Consider the following 18,188-nt stretch of genomic DNA (forward strand, 5'->3'; position numbering starts at 1 on the left):
ATTAACATCGAGTATAGATTTAAGTGTCAGGAAGTCATTTCTGAAAGTATTTGTATAGAGTGTAGCCATGAATGGAAGTGAAACATGGATGATAAATAGTTTGGACAAGAAGAGAATAGAAGCTTTCGAAATGTGGTGCTACGGAAGAATGCTGAAGATTAGATGGGTAGATCACATAACTAATGAGGAGGTATTGAATAGAATTGGGGAGAAGAGGAGTTTGTGGCACAACTTGACAGGAAGAAGGGACCGATTGGTAGGACATGTTCTGAGGCATCAAGGGATCACAAATTTAGCATTGGAGGGCAGCGTGGAGGGTAAAAATTATAGAGGGAGACCAAGAGATGAATACACTAAGCAGATTCAGAAGGATGTAGGTTGCAGTAAGTACTGGGAGATGAAGAAGCTTGCACAGGATAGGGTAGCATGGAGAGCTGCACCAAACCAGTCTCAGGACTGAAGACAACAACAACGACAACAACAATGATACGTCAGGAGTGCAACAGGCTCTGGTGCAAGAATGGGAGGCTATATCCCAGCAGCTGCTCGACCACCTGATCCAGAGTATGCCAACTCGTTGTGCGGCCTGTGTACGTGTGCATGGTGATCATATCCCATATTGATGTCGGTGTACATGTGTGGGAAACAGTGGCATTTTGTAGCATAAGTATTTCGGGACGGTTTTCTCAACTTATCACCAACACCGTCGATTTACAGATCTGTGTCATGTGTGTTCCCTGTGTGCTTATGCTATTAGCGCCAGTTTTGTGTAGTACCACGTTGTGTGGCACCACATTCTGCAATTATCCTTAATTTGTGAGCAAGAGTGTAAATCAAGTAAGTGAAAGTGAGAGCTTCTGAGATGGGGAGGGGGCATGGTATTTACAGAACTATCCAGAATTTGTTATGATTATCCTGGAAAAAGAAATTTTAAAGTGCAAACAGACCTCTGAGTATACTTCGTGAGAGTTTTATGAATGAGGAGATACATATTTAACCCAGAAATGAAACCTGGATTGTTTGGCATGTTATTGGGAGGTTGAGGAGGTTATTAATATGAAAGACAACACTGAAAAGTTTTGTATCAAATCAGATGAGGATGGAATGTGTTGGTATTTCTAAGTGAATGAAATCACTGTGCATGGTCTGGAATAGTGACTGTATGTGGGCTAAGAGAATACACCTTAACTTGACGAACATGTAAGAAGCAGATAAGTATGAAAAATAAAATACAAGATGAGGTAAGGTAATGTGACATTACAACACAAGATTTGAATCTTGATTGTTTTCCTCCATACTTTGATTTTTCTGTCATTTTCCTACATTCTTCTGTTTTCAAAGTATTTCTCCGTATATACATTGCTCTTATAATAGGTACTTCTGTTACTAAAATCCTAATTTTATGTCTCTCTAAGTTTTTTTTTTTTTTTTTTTTTTTTTGAGAATGTAGGTATTAAATTGATGTGATCTGAAATGTCAATATTTTTAAGTTAGTAGCCAATAATATGACAGAAATCCAAATGTGAGAGGAAAGGACATGTATAAGGTTAGGATCATGAGAAAATGGTGATTTTTGAAAGAACAATGTAGAATTTGATTGATCATCTGCAGAGATAACTAGTACTTACATACCATGAAGTAACTGTAGTTGTTCACCAGCGGTATTCATTCAACAAATAATTTATGTAGAGATCACATATTTTGAAACTTTAACGCTCCAAACCATAATTAATTATGCACACACATTCTGAATTTTCATACTGAAATACTTGTAGATAACATGTTAATCATTATTACAAGTTCATTTCCTGTTTTTCATTGATAATCATCTTTGTTATAAATGGTCTGTTCCGTGATACATTTGGTGCCTCTTTTCTAGGGTAATTTTGTGACCCTGTCATGTTCAAAGCATGGCTCTCGCGCACTTGATGCATTGTGGGCAGTACTGCCCTGTAAGCTTCGAGAGATGATTGCAACAGAATTGAGCAACTCCCGAAGTAAAGTTATTGCAGACAATTTTGGATTTGGTGTGTGGTCACGTTATGCCCTTGATACATTTTGCCACCGTCGGGCAGATTGGGTAGCTGCTCAAGAGGGGAAAAGAAGAGTTCAGAAGTTGTTTGCTGACATCTTGCCAGCAAATTCAAAGTCTGTACAGTGAGGCATTAGTGTTTGTATGCATTGCCTTAATAACTGTGAATATTACTGTTGTTAAAGACTGTATTTAAATAAATTTTATAATATGATTGAGATAATCACTGAGTGAATGGTGTTCTTTACTCCTAAATTATTGATATAGGTTGTTATTTCAGCAGAATTTTTAAAAAGTTATTTTGTACATCCCAATATAAGTGATTTTATGTTTCCAGTATTTTTGTATTTGTTACATCACAGAAAAGTTTTTTTATCTTTTCCCCAGCTAGTAAATTTTATAACAGAAGAATCAAAACTATAATTTCTGGAATCTTCAACACTACATAGTAAGAGCAATAATTATTGGATATGAAATTTTTTAATGACTAACAGATTGAAGTGTGCACATTAAAATGTAATTTCAGAACCAAGAATTGCATTTTGGAAAATAATACAAAAAATAAATAGAATATTGGAAAAGTGAGAACTGTGTATTCAGAATCCAGTTTCACACTATCTGAACTTCATTTTGTACAAATAAGGCACGACACCCAGCATATATAAGATGTTAGCTTATCATTCATTGAAGTTTGCTAAAAATTAATTTTCGAAGATTAATTACCCATCATACCCAAACAATTGTATGCAGAATTCATCAGTACTTGCAGCTCTGTTTTCAGATCACAATTTTGAACTTAAATTCACGTTTGAAGTAGGGGGGAAAGAAAACCACACACACACACACACACACACACACACACACACACACACACACACACTTGACATATAGAACAGATTAAAACTGTATGGCACTCTGGTACTTGAACCACAAATTTCGCCTTTTGCAAGCAATGTCCAAAGTGACTGAATTATCCAAGCGCTACTCATGACCTGGCCTCTCAGCTTCAGCACTGCTCGTACCTTTCATATACTTCCAAATTTCCGTTCTTTCTCCAGGTGTGTTAATTTAGCAAGGTATGCAGGTGTGTGTGTGTGTGTGTGTGTGTGTGTGTGTGTGTGTGTGTGTGTGTAGTCTAAAGTAAGGAGACAGAAACTGCCAAAATTGAAGCTGTTAAGGCAAGATACAAGTTGTTCATGGATAGCTCATTGATTAAAAGCTATGCTCACAAAACAATGCAAGTAAAATCTTACTATTGTGGTGCAATAAATGATGAGAAAGATGAATCATTGCAAACAGTAGTAGAATTAAATTAAAAGAAGAAGAACAGTTATCCATCAAAACAAAAAAAAAGTGGAAACATTTCCAACACTGATTTACCAAAGTTACCCATCCCAATATTAAATAAATAATGCTGTGATTGCCTCAATGGAGCTTGGAATTTTATATCCGATGAAATGTTACATAAAAAATGGTAGCTAGTTAACTACAAGCAGCCAAAGACCATGTGTGTATCGCTTACCACTGTTCTAGTGCCGTATCTGATAGATAACTTGATGATGATAGAAAATGCATTTTGTTTGCTGGAGATTGGCAACATACAAAGGCTTTCTAAGCCTAGGATCTATAATTTTCACTTAGCAACAAATACCGATTCCGTCTTGTTTTTCCTCCTGTAAACCTAGAGTTCTGGGTGGTATTCCTGTTTTTCAAGTTCTTTCTCCAGCAAACTGTATCAGCATCTCTAACATCAACCAGTCTTCACATGCTTGGGCACAAAAAAAGGAGAAGTGAAGAAACTGAGCATATTCATGACATAAATTAATACTACGTGTTGTATGTAGTTTATTTCTCATTGATAAATATGAAATTTTGAATTCTTCTGCACTTGCAGTGCTGTAGATGTCTTGTAAGGACATTATACGTATTGGTGGCCAAAGCACCACTATATTTGAAAACTTTTTATTATGATATTATTTTCTGGTGCTAAAGCTTATTTCAGCTCCATGGCCATTATCGACCTGTCTGCAAACATATAGAGTTTTTATTGCATATAGCTATGTCTATTTGTAATGAACAACAATTTTGTATATATCTGTTGTAGTACTACTTCCATAACACTTTATTAATGCTAATACCTTGTAGTGCTGTGTTTCATAGATGTAGCTCAGACGAAATTATTCTCTAGCTATGAAATGTCTCAGTAGTGGAATTTGTTGCTGATAATATTTTCTAAGACTTATTTAATATTTTCTGTGAGTTTGAAAGCTAAGTCAACAATGTTACATAGTTGGCTTACTTATCTTACATGGATATTTGCAGGTCTGTATGTAGATTGCTGTTTCTTCTAAAAAATCATTATTGTGCCTTCTACTGCAATGTACAGAATTTGTATTGCATTTTAGATCTGGTTTACTTTGTGGTTTTCTCTCTGCATATGGTTGAAGACCGTGGACAGGTTTGTGTCACTGTCTCTGGTATGTTCTCGGTGTCTGATTTTGAGATTTCTGCCTGTTTGACCTATATAGGTTCTTTTTCTTTCTTTTAAAAAGTTATGACATCTCCAGACATATATACAATTAATTGTTGTGACTGCAAAAAATGTATGAAAACTGTGGACAAATATTCATGCTGTGGCACCTTAACAGCACAATCGAGGAGTCTGGCCTCTGAACTAAAGAAATGATGGGGTAACTTACGTGTAGCTGCTCAATAAACAACCAGAAATGGAAAAGAAGGACATTAATGATGCAGAAAGTACAAAATTGGAAAATACAACCTCCGTTCTAATGGATTCTGGCGTACTGACATTCCCGAATTTGTTGAATCCAAGGATGCTAATCTGCATGTAATCGTTCATGATTAAAGTTCTGTAAACAATTTTTTAATCAAATAAAATAGAAATTACACATTAAAAGTTAATTACAACTAATAGCCTCCTTTAAATTTTTCTGTTGTAGGAATAATCACTGACATTTTTTGTTTTGGAATTTGAAATAGATATTTGTAACTGGTGTATTAGTCACATTTACTGCTAACGAAATGTGGTTGTAAGTGCTGAAGTTTCCCAAATGGAAAAGTCACGCTCCGACTTCCTCATGAAATTTGCAAACAAAATGTTGTCACTTTGCACTTCCTCTGTTATGCAGATACTATTTTACTTGCAGTTGCCTTTGTTTTTTCCTTGTGTGTCTGCTTTCCATCACACAAACTCCAAGCAAAGACAGGGTTCCATAGAAGACTGCTTGCTCAATGAGGCAACTTGTTGACACAGGCATCCCATGCATACATGTGTTCTTTCTGCTAGTTTTTGTGCATCTGCTTACTTTTAAGGTTTTGTTTTATTAGAGTCACCCACAGGCATTGATACTGTTAAAGAATCATATCCAAGTAGCATACAACATTTATTCTACAAGAGCATGGAATAACTAACTACTACAAAATAAAGAATAAATGTATGTCAATGAACATGTAAGTTTATTGCTAACGATGATATGGTACAGGACAGAAATCACCAATAAGCTATTCATTATCAAAAACTGTAATGAAACATAGTAGCACAATACAAGTGGACAAGTCATAATTGTGCACAGACACAGAGAGAGTTGGGTCGAAGATCATAACATCAACAATGAACGATAATGGTCTAGATGTCAATATCACAAAACATAAATACTTTGAGCACTGCAATATACGATCACTACATTACTCTCCCACTAGTGTCAGTGATACTTGATGTTGAAACAAATGTAGGTTCCTGCTTGCATGGCCATTTGCTTCATGGAGTCTGTTCCTGTATTTTGTGGGCTGCCGTTTGCTGCATATTGTCGCATAGTCACATTTGCTGCAGTATCCGTGAGTTTGGCGTCTGCTGATTGTTGTGGCTGGTTCTTGATGGGTTGGTTTATGGTAGCTGAGGGTGCCATATTTCCAGTAGGTGGAGTAGCTGTGTTGCTCTCACTAATGTGGGAGCTGCTAAATGTGGCCTTGAGGCAATCTCCGGAGACTGTTGGGAGTACCTATAATATCGATCTTAAGCATCTTTCCATCCCTGGCGATGGTTTGATAAGGTCCGCCATGCTGGGGTTGGAATGATTTGTGTAGTGCATCATACTTGGTCACACGCTGGATGCTCGAAAATAAAAGGATGATTTAATTTAGTTCATTGTATTAGATGTGTCACTTATGATTTTGATAATGACCAGTAACAGATGGAGTTGTCATTATTTTTATCATAAAAGGATGATGAGTGAGTTGGCTTTGTGGTGTAACGGTGTGAATTTGTGCCCACTGCTTCATGACAGTGACAGATGCCTCGACACAGTCAGTAGGTATATGATGAAGGAATTTGTCTGTTAGACATGTTTGGCATAAAGGAGATCAGCTACTGTAGCCTTGAAATCTCCTTGATGGGTGTGTGGAGGCCTAGAAGCACAGTGGGCAATGCTTCCATCCAATGTTGAAAATTGTGATATCTTAATGCTGCCTTCAATTGCCTGTATAGTTATTCCATGAGTCCATTAGTTGCAAGGTGGCGAGCTGTAGTATGTATGTACTTCACACCTAGCAGGACTTGATTGTTGGCCTTGACCTGTGGTGAAATGAGGGACTGTGAAAGAATGTGGTTGCTACAGCATCAGCAGTTATGTTACAAATAGGGAAACCTTCTGGCCAATACGAAAAGCAGTTGATGGCCTTAAGGCATTAAGTGAAACCTTGAGATGATGGTGATGGCCTGATTAAATAGATGTGTTCAACTTGTTGATTAGGTGGTAGACATATGCCAAGTGGTGCTCTGACATGTTGAGAGATTTTATTCCTCTGGCAAGTTATATACGGAGACAAACATTTTACAGTCTTTGTCCATATTCAGCCACACAAAAGCGCACTTCACAAGATTCAGTGTATCGTGGCCCCTTGGGTGTGCCAAGTTATGTAATGAAGCTATGGCTTTGTGTCAAAACTGCAGTGGGACAAACAGTCACATCTTTCCAGAATGAGATTTTCACTCTGCAGTGGAGTGTGCGCTGATATGAAACTTCCTGGCAGATTAAAACTGTGTGCCGGACCGAGACTCGAGTTCGAGTCTCGGTCCGGCACACAGTTTTAATCTGCCAGGAAGTTTCAGTCACATCTTTGCCATTGAAACTTCAGAATACACCCATATGTTTGCAGGTGTTACTGGGACGTATTGGAGCTGCAGATCAGTTGGTTACTCCAGTAAAGCACGTAGCTCTGGCTCAAAGTGTTTATTTCTTTGTTGAGAGTCCTCAGTGTTGACGTACTGCATTGTTATACTGGCTGAAAAATTGGGGAGGGGGGGGGGGGTGCATGGAAGTTCAACACCGACTACTGTAAATGATGTAGTCAACAGTTTCACAATTGTATTTCGTTTCTTTACTTTCACTGACCACAACCCCCCACTATTACACAATTATTTGACCAGTTCACTATTGGTAAATGTTGATTAGCCTCATTAATGGGTTGCAGGCAACATCAGCATACTGCTACAATAGATTGCTGTTGAGCCTCTGTGAGCAATAAAAACCTAACCACACAGTTCTTGCAGAATAATACAGTATGTGTGACACTATTTTTCAAATAAATTAAACAGACATTGTCATTAATTGTTCTAACATATGGCCTATATGTGTTACACTTATTCCACTGTTAAGTTGATGCATTGTTGTTAATCTAACCAATACATGTTTCACGTCCGAAAATCGGTCTTGGACTAACTGTCTCGGGACCAAAAATGGTCTTTTGTATATCCTTAGAATAATAGGCACTGAAACTATACATTGTTCAATGTTTAAGTTACAGAAATTACAATTAAAACATAACTCATTCAATTAACTGAATACATGGACAAAATCCTTCTTTTTAACAGTTCCTACTACCAAAAGGTTAGGCCAAATTATTTGTTTAAATAATGAAATTAATAGATATAGTTACACAAACAATCCTTTTTGACAAACCTGGTAATTATTTTGGAATTAATTAAGGACTGACTTTGCTAATATGTTTTCGAATAGAGCCAAATAAATACTTTAAGAATCCTAGTAGTTCTTCCAAATGTTTATAATTAGTACAGAATTTATATTTGTTTATAAGTCAAGAAACAATTGCTGATTTCACCCTATGGTCAAAATAAATTAGGAAATTAATTTCATACACAAAACTAAGCACATAATTAGACCTGGTGCTATATTCCTTAAGACTCTCATGGAAATGCAGATTATACTCATGCATGTTAATGGTAATTAGGCAGAAATGAGAATGAAATGAATTTAAGGAGGCAGACGGCAAAACGAGATGAAGTAAAGAGGTCCCAGCTTTCTTCATCACAAGCATTGTAGTTGATTGTGGTTGTAAGTGTTTCAGAGTGAGTGAGAGCATCTGCTGGAAGTTTCAAATCACCCTGAATGTGAATAACCTGTCATAAGTTGGCCAATATAATCTAGGCGGCATAGCTGTCATGGTGATGCCTTGTCTGGCTTCCGATGAAAGGCAAGTGCCAGTGGCCTGTGGTCAATGACCAAAATAAACTGCTGCCCTTTGACCTTTTTTATGGTGGCATATCTCACGTACAACTTGTGATTGTATGTTGACCAGCCTTGTTCTGCTGGTGAAAGTTAGTGGCTGAAAAATGCAAGTGGTTGCCAACACTGCTCTGTTTGCTGCTGTAGTACAATGCCTGTCACTGGTGCCAGTGCATCTACCATCAAAGGGAGGGAGGCCTGGATGACAGGATGCGTTAACAGTGTAGCTTTTGCGCTGACAGTTTTCACTTTGGTGATCGCTGCTTCTGCTTTGCTAGTCCACAAGATTTCATCCTTCGGTTTCAGAGCACGTCTTAACAAGTCATTCAGTGGAGCTGTCAACAATGCATATTTGCATACAAAATGTAGATGGAAATTTATTATGCCTAGAATCACCACAGCTCCTGGACCATGACCGGCCATGAGTATTTGACTATGGCTTCAACTTTCTCTTGCAGTGACTGTAGATGTAACAAAAATCAAGTTAGTGCATTATCTCTTCTATAAAACGGCGGAACATTTGTGCAGCGTTGCATAATTTGAATTGCATTGACATAAACCCAAAGAAGCTAAAAGGAGTAGAAACAGCAATTTTGGCTGTATCATTGGGTGCAATGGGTTTCTGGTGATATGCATGTACTAAGTTGGTGGTAGAAAATCTACATTTGCCATGTATGTTGTGTGCAAAATCTTCAGCATGGGGTACCAGATATCTATTAGGGATTGTCCTCATATTGAGTTGTCGGTAGCCACAGCATGGATGCCATCCACTATTTTTCTTTGCTACAGGTTGTAGCAGTGTAATCCAGATACTGTGTGAGGTTCGACAAATCCCTTGTGCCAGCATGGGCATAAACACTTGCTTCACTACACTTAACTTCTCTTGTGTTAATCAACAAGACAGCGGATGCATCGGAGGTCCTGGGAAATAATGTATAGTGGTACGTTGTACAGTTGTTAGTGTGTGTGTGTGTGTGTGTGTGTGTGTGTGTGTGTGTGTGGTAAGTTCTGGGAACTGTTTGAGAAGTTCTAAGTGTTTACTCTAGTACCAGTGATACACATTATTTTCTTAGCTGGTTAAATTATTATTAGTAGTAGTGTCAAGGAGATGATGATGTCAGAGGTCCGGTAAAAGACTTTAAAATGACAACAAATTGGCCCCAAGGATGAAGTGTCCCATGTCTGCCACTATAAATTGCCACTCAGACTTATGTCATAGACCTAAACTGAGAAATAGCCCCACACAGCCGCAAGTTTGAATTGAAGATCCAATGGCAGGGAAAAGATGTCGTCGTTACAGGTGTGGCATGGCAGACGAGTAGCTGGATACTCCGACACCTCAGCTCCTGTGTGCACTAAAACTGCTGCTTCAGATATTGTTCTATGACAAATAGGTGATGGTTGCCATTGGGAGAGTGTGTCACTGTGATCACTAACTTCCTGCTGTGTTTCACATCTCATGTGGGGGTTGCATTTTCATGCTTCCGGGCTGAAGTTTTTGTAGCACCGACAGACCTTTGCTGCTGATGGTGATCAACTGCACCTCCTCTCCAACCAGTGGCATTTCAAGTGATGATGGGAGCATGACATTTGCTAAGTGGTGATTTGGGCCATAAGCTCAGCAATTTGTGCTTGTATACTTGTGAGGGCCACTGCAGAGATTCTGTCCATCAGTGGGCCTACAGCTGAAATGCTTCTGTTAGGAAACATTTCTGAAATGTCACATGCAGTCTGAACTGGTGCGTTGAGATCACTGGTGTTCACTGTACATCAGTTGGTAGGTGGACAGCTCGTAGGTGGCAGTGGAGAGGCAGGTGATTAAGGCAGTCTTGATAATTGCATATCGATCAGTGCTTGGCAGTGCAACCAGAATATCGTGCACTTCTGTATCCATATCTTTGTTTGATGCTGCGAAAATTAGCTGTAGTTAGTCTCATCTGTTGTCAACTTCACTAACACGAACTGACCCTTCAACATTGCAAACCATAAAAAAAAGGACTTTGCTGCACTTGTAGGCATGAACTATGGACCTTGCTGTTGGTATGGAGGCTTACATGCCTCAGCTATACAGATAGCCGTACTGTAGGTGCAACCACAATGGTTGGGTATCTGTTGAGAGGCCAGACAAACATGGTTCCTGACGAGGGGCAGCAGCCTGTACAGTAGTTGCAGGGGCAAAAGTCTGGATGAGTGACTGAACTGGCCTTGTATCGTCAACAAAACCGGCCTTACAGTGCTGGTACTGTGAATGGCTGAAAGCAAGGGAAAACTACATCCATAATTTTTCCCGAGGGCATGCAGCTTTACTGTATTGTTAAATGATGATGGCGTCCTCTTGGGTGAAATATTCCGGAGGTAAAACAGTCCCCCATTCGGATCTCCGGGTGGGGACTACTCAGGAGGACGTTGTCATCAGGAGAAAGAAAACTGGCATTCTGTGAATCGGAGCATGTAATGTCAGATCCCTTAATAGGGCACGTAGGTTAGAAAATTAAAAAGGGAAATGGACAGATTGAAGTTAGATATAGTGAGAATTAGTGAAGTTCGGTGGCTGGAGGAACAAGACTGCTGCTCAGACGAATACAGGGTTATAAATACAAAATCAAATAACAGTAATGCAGGAGTGGGTTTAGTAATGAATAAAAATATAGGAATGCGGATAAGCTACTACTAACGGCATAGTGAGTGTATTATTGTAGCCAAGATAGACACGAAGCCCATGCCTACCACAGTAGTGGAAATTTATATGCCAACTAACTCCGCAGATGATGAAGAGATTGAAGAAATGTATGGTGCAAGTAAAAGAAATTGTTCAGATATGTAAGAGAGACAAAAATTTAGTAGTCATGGGGGCTGGAATGTGATTGTAGGAAAAGGAAGAGAAGGAAAAGTAGTCTGTGAATATGGACTGGGGGTAAGGAATGAAAGGGAAGCTACTTGGTAGAATTTTGCACAGAGCATAACGTAATCATAGCTAACATTTGGTTTAAGAATCATGAAAGAGGCCTGGAGACACTGGAAAGTTTCAGATAGATTGTATATAATAATGGTAAGACAGAGATTTAGGAAACAGGTTGTAAATTGTAAGACACTTTGAGGGGGCAGATGCTGACTGACTGCAATTTATTGGTTATGAACTGTTGATTGAAACAAGAAACTGTAAAAATGTAGAAATTTAAGGATTGGGACCTGGATAAACAGAAAGAACCAGAGGCTATTAAGAGTTTCAGAGAGAGTATTAGGTAACAGTTGACAAGAATAGGGGAAAGAAATACAGTAGAAGAAGAATGGGTAGCTCAGAAAGATTAAATAGTGAAGGCAGCAGAAGATCAAGTAAGTAAAATGACAATGGCTTGTAGAAATCCTTGGGTAACAGAAGAAATATTGAATTTAATCGATGAAAGGAAAAAATATAAAAATGCAATAAATGAAGCAGGCAAAAAGGAATACAAACGTCTCAAAAATGAGATCGGCAGGAAGTGCAAAATGGCTAAGCAGGGATGGCTAGAGGACAAATGTTAGGATGTAGAGGCTTATCTCACTAGGGGTAAGATAGATACTGCCTACAGGAAAATTAAAGAGACCTTTGGAGAAAAGAGAACCACTTGTATGAATATCAAGAGCTCAGATGGAAACCCAGTTCTAAGCAAAGAAGGGAAAGCAAAAAGCTGGAAGGAGTATATAGAGGGTGTACACCAGGGCGATGTACTTGAGGGCAATATTATGGAAACGGAAGAGGACGTAGATGAACATGAAATAAGAGATATGATATTGTGTGAAGAATTTGACTGAAAGACCTAAGCCAAAACAAAGCCCTAGGAGTAGGCAACATTCCATTAGAACTACTGATAGCCTTAGGAGATGTATTATAAAAATACTATAAAAAGATGATATATATAAAAATAGAGGGAAACATTCCACGTGGGAAAAGTATATCTAAAAACAAAGATGATGTGACTTACCGAACGAAAGCGCTGGCAGGTCGATAGACACACAAACAAACACAAACACACACACAAAATTCAAGCTTTCGCAACAAACTGTTGCCTCATCAGGAAAGAGGGAAGGAGAGGGAAAGACGAAAGGATGTGGGTTTTAAGGGAGAGGGTAAGGAGTCATTCCAATCCCGGGAGCGGAAAGACATACCTTAGGGGGGGAAAAAAGGACGGGTATGCACTCGCACGCACACACACACACACACACATCCATCCACACATATACAGACAGACACACACACACACACACACATCCATCCACACATATACAGACACAAGCAGACAAATTTAAAGACAAAGAGTTTGGGCAGAGATGTCAGTCGAGGCGGAAGTGCAGAGGCAAAGATGTTGTTGATTGACAGGTGAGGTATGAGTGGCGGCAGCTTGAAATTAGCGGAGATTGAGGCCTGGTGGGTAACGGGAAGAGAGGATATATTGAAGAGCAAGTTCCCATCTCCGGAGTTCGGATAGGTTGGTGTTGGTGGGAAGTATCCAGATAACCCGGACGGTGTAACACTGTGTCAAGATGTGCTGGCCGTGCACCAAGGCATGTTTAGCCACAGGGTGATCCTCATTACCAACAAACACTGTCTGCCTGTGTCCATTCATGCGAATGGACAGTTTGTTGCTGGTCATTCCCACATAGAATGCATCACAGTGTAGGCAGGTCAGTTGGTAAATCACGTGGGTGCTTTCACACGTGGCTCTGCCTTTGATCGTGTACACCTTCCGGGTTACAGGACTGGAGTAGGTGGTGGTGGGAGGGTCCATGGGACAGGTTTTACACCGGGGGTGGTTACAAGGATAGGAGCCAGAGGGTAGGGAAGGTGGTTTGGGGATTTCATAGGGATGAACTAACAGGTTACGAAGGTTAGGTGGACGGCGGAAAGACACTCTTGGTGGAGTGGGGAGGATTTCATGAAGGATGGATCTCATTTCAGGGCAGGATTTGAGGAAGTCGTATCCCTGCTGCAGAGCCACATTCAGAGTCTGGTCCAGTCCCGGAAAGTATCCTGTCACAAGTGGGGCACTTTTGTGGTTCTTCTGTGGGAGGTTCTTGGTTTGAGGGGATGAGGAAGTGGCTCTGGTTATTTGCTTCTGTACCAGGTCGGGAGGGTAGTTACGGGATGCGAAAGCTGTTGTCAGGTTGTTGGTGTAATGGTTCAGGGATTCCGGACTGGAGCAGATTCGTTTGCCACGAAGACCTAGGCTGTAGGGAAGGGACCGTTTGATGTGGAATGGGTGGCAGCTGTCATAATGGAGGTACTGTTGCTTGTTGGTGGGTTTGATGTGGATGGACGTGTGAAGCTGGCCATTGGACAGATGGATGTCAACGTCAAGGAAAGTGGCGTGGGATTTGGAGTAGGACCAGGTGAATCTGATGGAACCAAAGGAGTTGAGGTTGGAGAGGAAATTCTGAAGTTCTTCTTCACTGTGAGTCCAGATCATGAAGATGTCATCAATAAATCTGTACCAAACTTTGGGTTGGCAGGCCTGGGTAACCAAGAAGGCTTCCTCTAAGCGACCCATGAATAGGTTGGCGTATTAGGGGGCCATCCTGGTACCCATGGCTGTTCCCTTTAATTGTTGGTATGTCTGGCCTTCAAAAGTGAAGAAGTTGTGGGCCAGGATGAAGCTGGCAGTCTCCCATCCTTCATCAAAGACACCAACCACTTTCTCGAACGCCTGGAATCCTTACCCAATCTGTTACCCCCGGAAACCATCCTTGTAACCATTGATGCCACTTCCTTATACACAAATATTCTGCACGTCCAGGGCCTCGCTGCGATGGAGCATTTCCTTTCACGCCGATCACCTGCCACCCTACCTAAAACCTCTTTCCTCATTACCTTAGCCAGCTTCATCCTGACCCACAACTTCTTCACCAGACTCTGAATGTGGCTCTCCAGCAGGGATACGACTTCCTCAAATCCTGCCCTGAAATGAGATCCATCCTTCATGAAATCCTCCCCACTCCACCAAGAGTGTCTTTCCACCGTCCACCTAACCTTCGTAACCTGTTAGTTCATCCCTATGAAATCCCCAAACCACCTTTCCTACCCTCTGGCTCCTATCCTTGTAACCACCCCCGGTGTAAAACCTGTCCCATGGACCCTCCCACCACCACCTACTCCAGTCCTGTAACCCAGAAGGTGTACACGATCAAAGGCAGAGCCACGTGTGAAAGCACCCACGTGATTTACCAACTGACCTGCCTACACTGTGATGCATTCTATGTGGGAATGACCAGCAACAAACTGTCCATTCGCACGAATGGACACAGGCAGACAGTGTTTGTTGGTAATGAGGATCACCCTGTGGCTAAACATGCCTTGGTGCACGGCCAGCACATCTTGACACAGTGTTACACTGTCCGGGTTATCTGGATACTTCCCACCAACACCAACCTATCCGAACTCCGGAGATGGGAACTTGCTCTTCAATATATCCTCTCTTCCCGTTATGCATAGGCCTCAATCTCCGCTAATTTCAAGTTGCCGCCACTCATACCTCACCTGTCATTCAACAACATCTTTGCCTCTGCACTTCCGCCTCGACTGACATCTCTGCCCAAACTCTTTGTCTTTAAATATGTCTGCTTGTGTCTGTATATGTGTGGATGGATATGTGTGTGTGTGTGCGCGAGTGCATACCTGTCCTTTTTTCCTCCTAAGGTAAGTCTTTCCGCTCCCGGGATTGGAATGACTCCTTACCCTCTCCCTTAAAACCCACATCCTTTCGTCTTTCCCTCTTTCCTGATCAGGCAACAGTGTGTTGCAAAAGCTTGAATCTTGTGTGTATGTTTGTGTGTCTATTTCAATTGTACACTGAAAAGTGCTCACAAAAGTGGCAGAAAAACAGTTTCTGCCTGTATTACTACTGCATGCAATATTCATTATGGCTTAACGACAAAAACTGAGACACTTCTGGCATATGAATTTTCTAAGGGGAATGGAAAATCAGTACTAAAGAAGTGGGAAAGAGAGAACATAGCAGGCCTGGAATGGCTCAGGACATTCATTAAACAAAACAGACTTTCATAATGTACACCAAAGTAGACAAGTACATCAAAGGCCACTAGCTTCACAGAGGCAAATGTGAAAGAGTTATTCGAAAATCTGTTTTTTCTTAAAAAAAAAAAATACAAATCTGAAGTGTAGGAGATTTAAAACTTGGAAGAGACGGCAGCTACCATTGTGCAGAAGCTACTGAAGGTATTAGCTGAAATTGGTTGCAGGGCAGCTGGACAAGCTTCATCTGCTGAAAGACATGTGACTATGGTTGCAATCATTGGTACAGTGCTCACATTGCTTGTCTTTCCTAATGTGTGCTTTAAAGATTACATACTGTACAGTACCTGCCTGACTGGGGGTGGAAGCCTTAACCTCAGGTTGGATGAACAGTGGATTATTTTCCAGTTCTTCAACACTTAGTCACACTTTGTCAACCATGAAATCCTTCACAAGCAACTATAGCCTTTGGCTTTACAGTTTTTCCATTAGAAAAAAAAAAGAAAAGAAAAATCCTTGCAAGGAGCAGTGGTAAAAAGCATTGTTTTAATTTTTTGGGCCTAAGACCTGCTTTTGGGCATCATTTAGCTCCTGTCTCTTCAGTGTTGAAAATGTAGTCACCATCAGGAACTACATCATATGAATTTTCTTCTTAAAGGTATTTCTCATGTTTCTCAAACCATTCTCACATAACGTGTTCAGCGAAGCTTTTTCTTTTGGTTACAATTTACATATTTTGATGTAAAATAGCTGGATCTCTTTTTAGGAATAGTTTCACCCATTACTCTCCTGGCTTACAGTTGGCAAAGCGATTGTTTCTTCTTGTATCAGTCTTGAATTTTCCCACTTCTCCTTTACCTTTCACAGAACGGATCAGAAGACCAATGTTTGCTTTTCCTAATATTCGGTCTTCCAAAAGCTGTTCTTATTCTGTTGTTGAGCACGTCTGCCTCCTTCAGTTGTTTTGCCACTTGGCTTTGTTGATAATACTGCTGTTGTACATTATACTATGCTGATACTTTAAATTCAAAAGGCCTGATCTTATTGCACCTACTGAATCATCTAATTGTTCATATTTATTCATCAGGCACTGATCATGTACAGGATATTGGTTCTGATATGTATAATAGGATTTTACATTAAGAATTAGACATCATGTACATACAGGGTGTATCAAAAAGAATCATCTGTTTTTTTAAAAAAATCATAACAATTATGTTGCTTGAGATGCGTGCGTGAACAACATACTGCTGGAAAGAGAAAACTCTTGAGTTTTACGTGGTTCCCACTAGGTAGTAGCAGTGTGTGCCCACTTCAGTTCTTCTAAAGTTGGTGTCGTGACAACAGAAAGTATTTTGTGTTCTACATTTTGCGCAATGCATGACTTTCATACTGGGTATAGTGTGGATCTTCCTACCTACAGCACAGAGCATTAGACGATGGCATGAACAATTCTGAGAAAAAGGTTGTTTCTGTAAAGACAAATTGCCAGGCTGTCCCTGAGTGTCTGACACAGACATTGACCGCATCCGCCATAGTTTCACAAGGAGTCTGCAGAAATCCATTTGCTGTGCAGCTCATCAGCTCAACATGCCCCCGATGTCCGTCTGGCGTGTGTTGCATTGATGCTTACACATGAAACCATACAAAATTCAACTACAAACCATACAAAATTCGCTAGGTTATAAGCAACAACATGTGGAGTTCTCTAATTTCGTTCTTGGCAGTTTTCTTCCAGACTTAAGTGTTTAGTGATGAGGCAATGTTCCATTTAAATGGAAAGGTGAACTGTTATAATGTGAGAACATGGGGTATGGAACAACCACATGGAGTTGTACAATATGAGAGGGACTCTCCAAAATTTAATGTGCTTTGTGCATTTTCATGGGAAAAGGTGTATGGTCTGTTTTTCTTTGCTGAGAACTTTTACAGGAAGCATATACCTCAATAAGCTTGAGAACTTTCTTTTCCCACAGTTGGAGACTGATCGGAACGACTTCATTTACCAACAGGTTGGGGCACTGTCACACTGGCATCTGGAAATGCAGGCATTTTTAAATCAAAGGATTACTTAACGATGGATCAGCCACACTAGACCAAATGATTCATCCTTACATTACTGGCCTCCAAGGTCACCGGACCTGACTGTATATGATTATTCCTGGTGGAGGTTTATAAAAGTCTCTGTTTATGTGCCTCTGTTACCAACAACAATGAATGGACTGAAATATCACATAACAGCAGCTGCGGAAGCTGTAACTCAAGACACGCTCGCTGCAGTGTGGGAACAGTTTGAATACCGCATTGACATATGCCGTGCATCTCAAGGGGGGCATATTGAACACCTATGAAAAGACATGAAAAAAAACTTTGAGTTTCCAGTTTATGAAAAAACCAAATTTATTGTATAGTTTATTGGTTTCAAAAATATAGACCTGCCAAATCAGATGATTATTTTACATTAAAAATTAAACGTTAAGTTTAGGATGCCACACTAGCATATAATTCTTCTAGTTCATAAACACAACTTTTGATTAATTGGTGCTGTAGGGTGATGATGATGGGGTCCCATACTCTGATGAGCGTAGGGGATGATGCGAGAGACCCG

At 40.3% G+C, this 18,188-nt stretch overlaps 1 protein-coding gene across 1 annotated transcript in view; it reads left to right on the top strand.

The window, feature by feature from the left end:
* The window catches only part of LOC126263187 (nucleolar protein 9), a 49,183-nt gene extending 46,928 nt beyond the window's left edge, over nucleotides 1-2,255 (top strand). The window contains exon 8 of the mRNA XM_049960244.1: nucleotides 1,880-2,255. Coding sequence (XP_049816201.1) covers nucleotides 1,880-2,161 — 282 coding nt within the window. The 3' untranslated portion in view covers nucleotides 2,162-2,255. The remainder of the gene's footprint in view (nucleotides 1-1,879) is intronic.
* The last annotated feature ends 15,933 nt before the right edge of the window (nucleotides 2,256-18,188 follow it).

This window comes from Schistocerca nitens, chromosome 6 (genome assembly GCF_023898315.1).
Source record: "Schistocerca nitens isolate TAMUIC-IGC-003100 chromosome 6, iqSchNite1.1, whole genome shotgun sequence".
NCBI classification, from domain to species: domain Eukaryota; kingdom Metazoa; phylum Arthropoda; class Insecta; order Orthoptera; family Acrididae; genus Schistocerca; species Schistocerca nitens.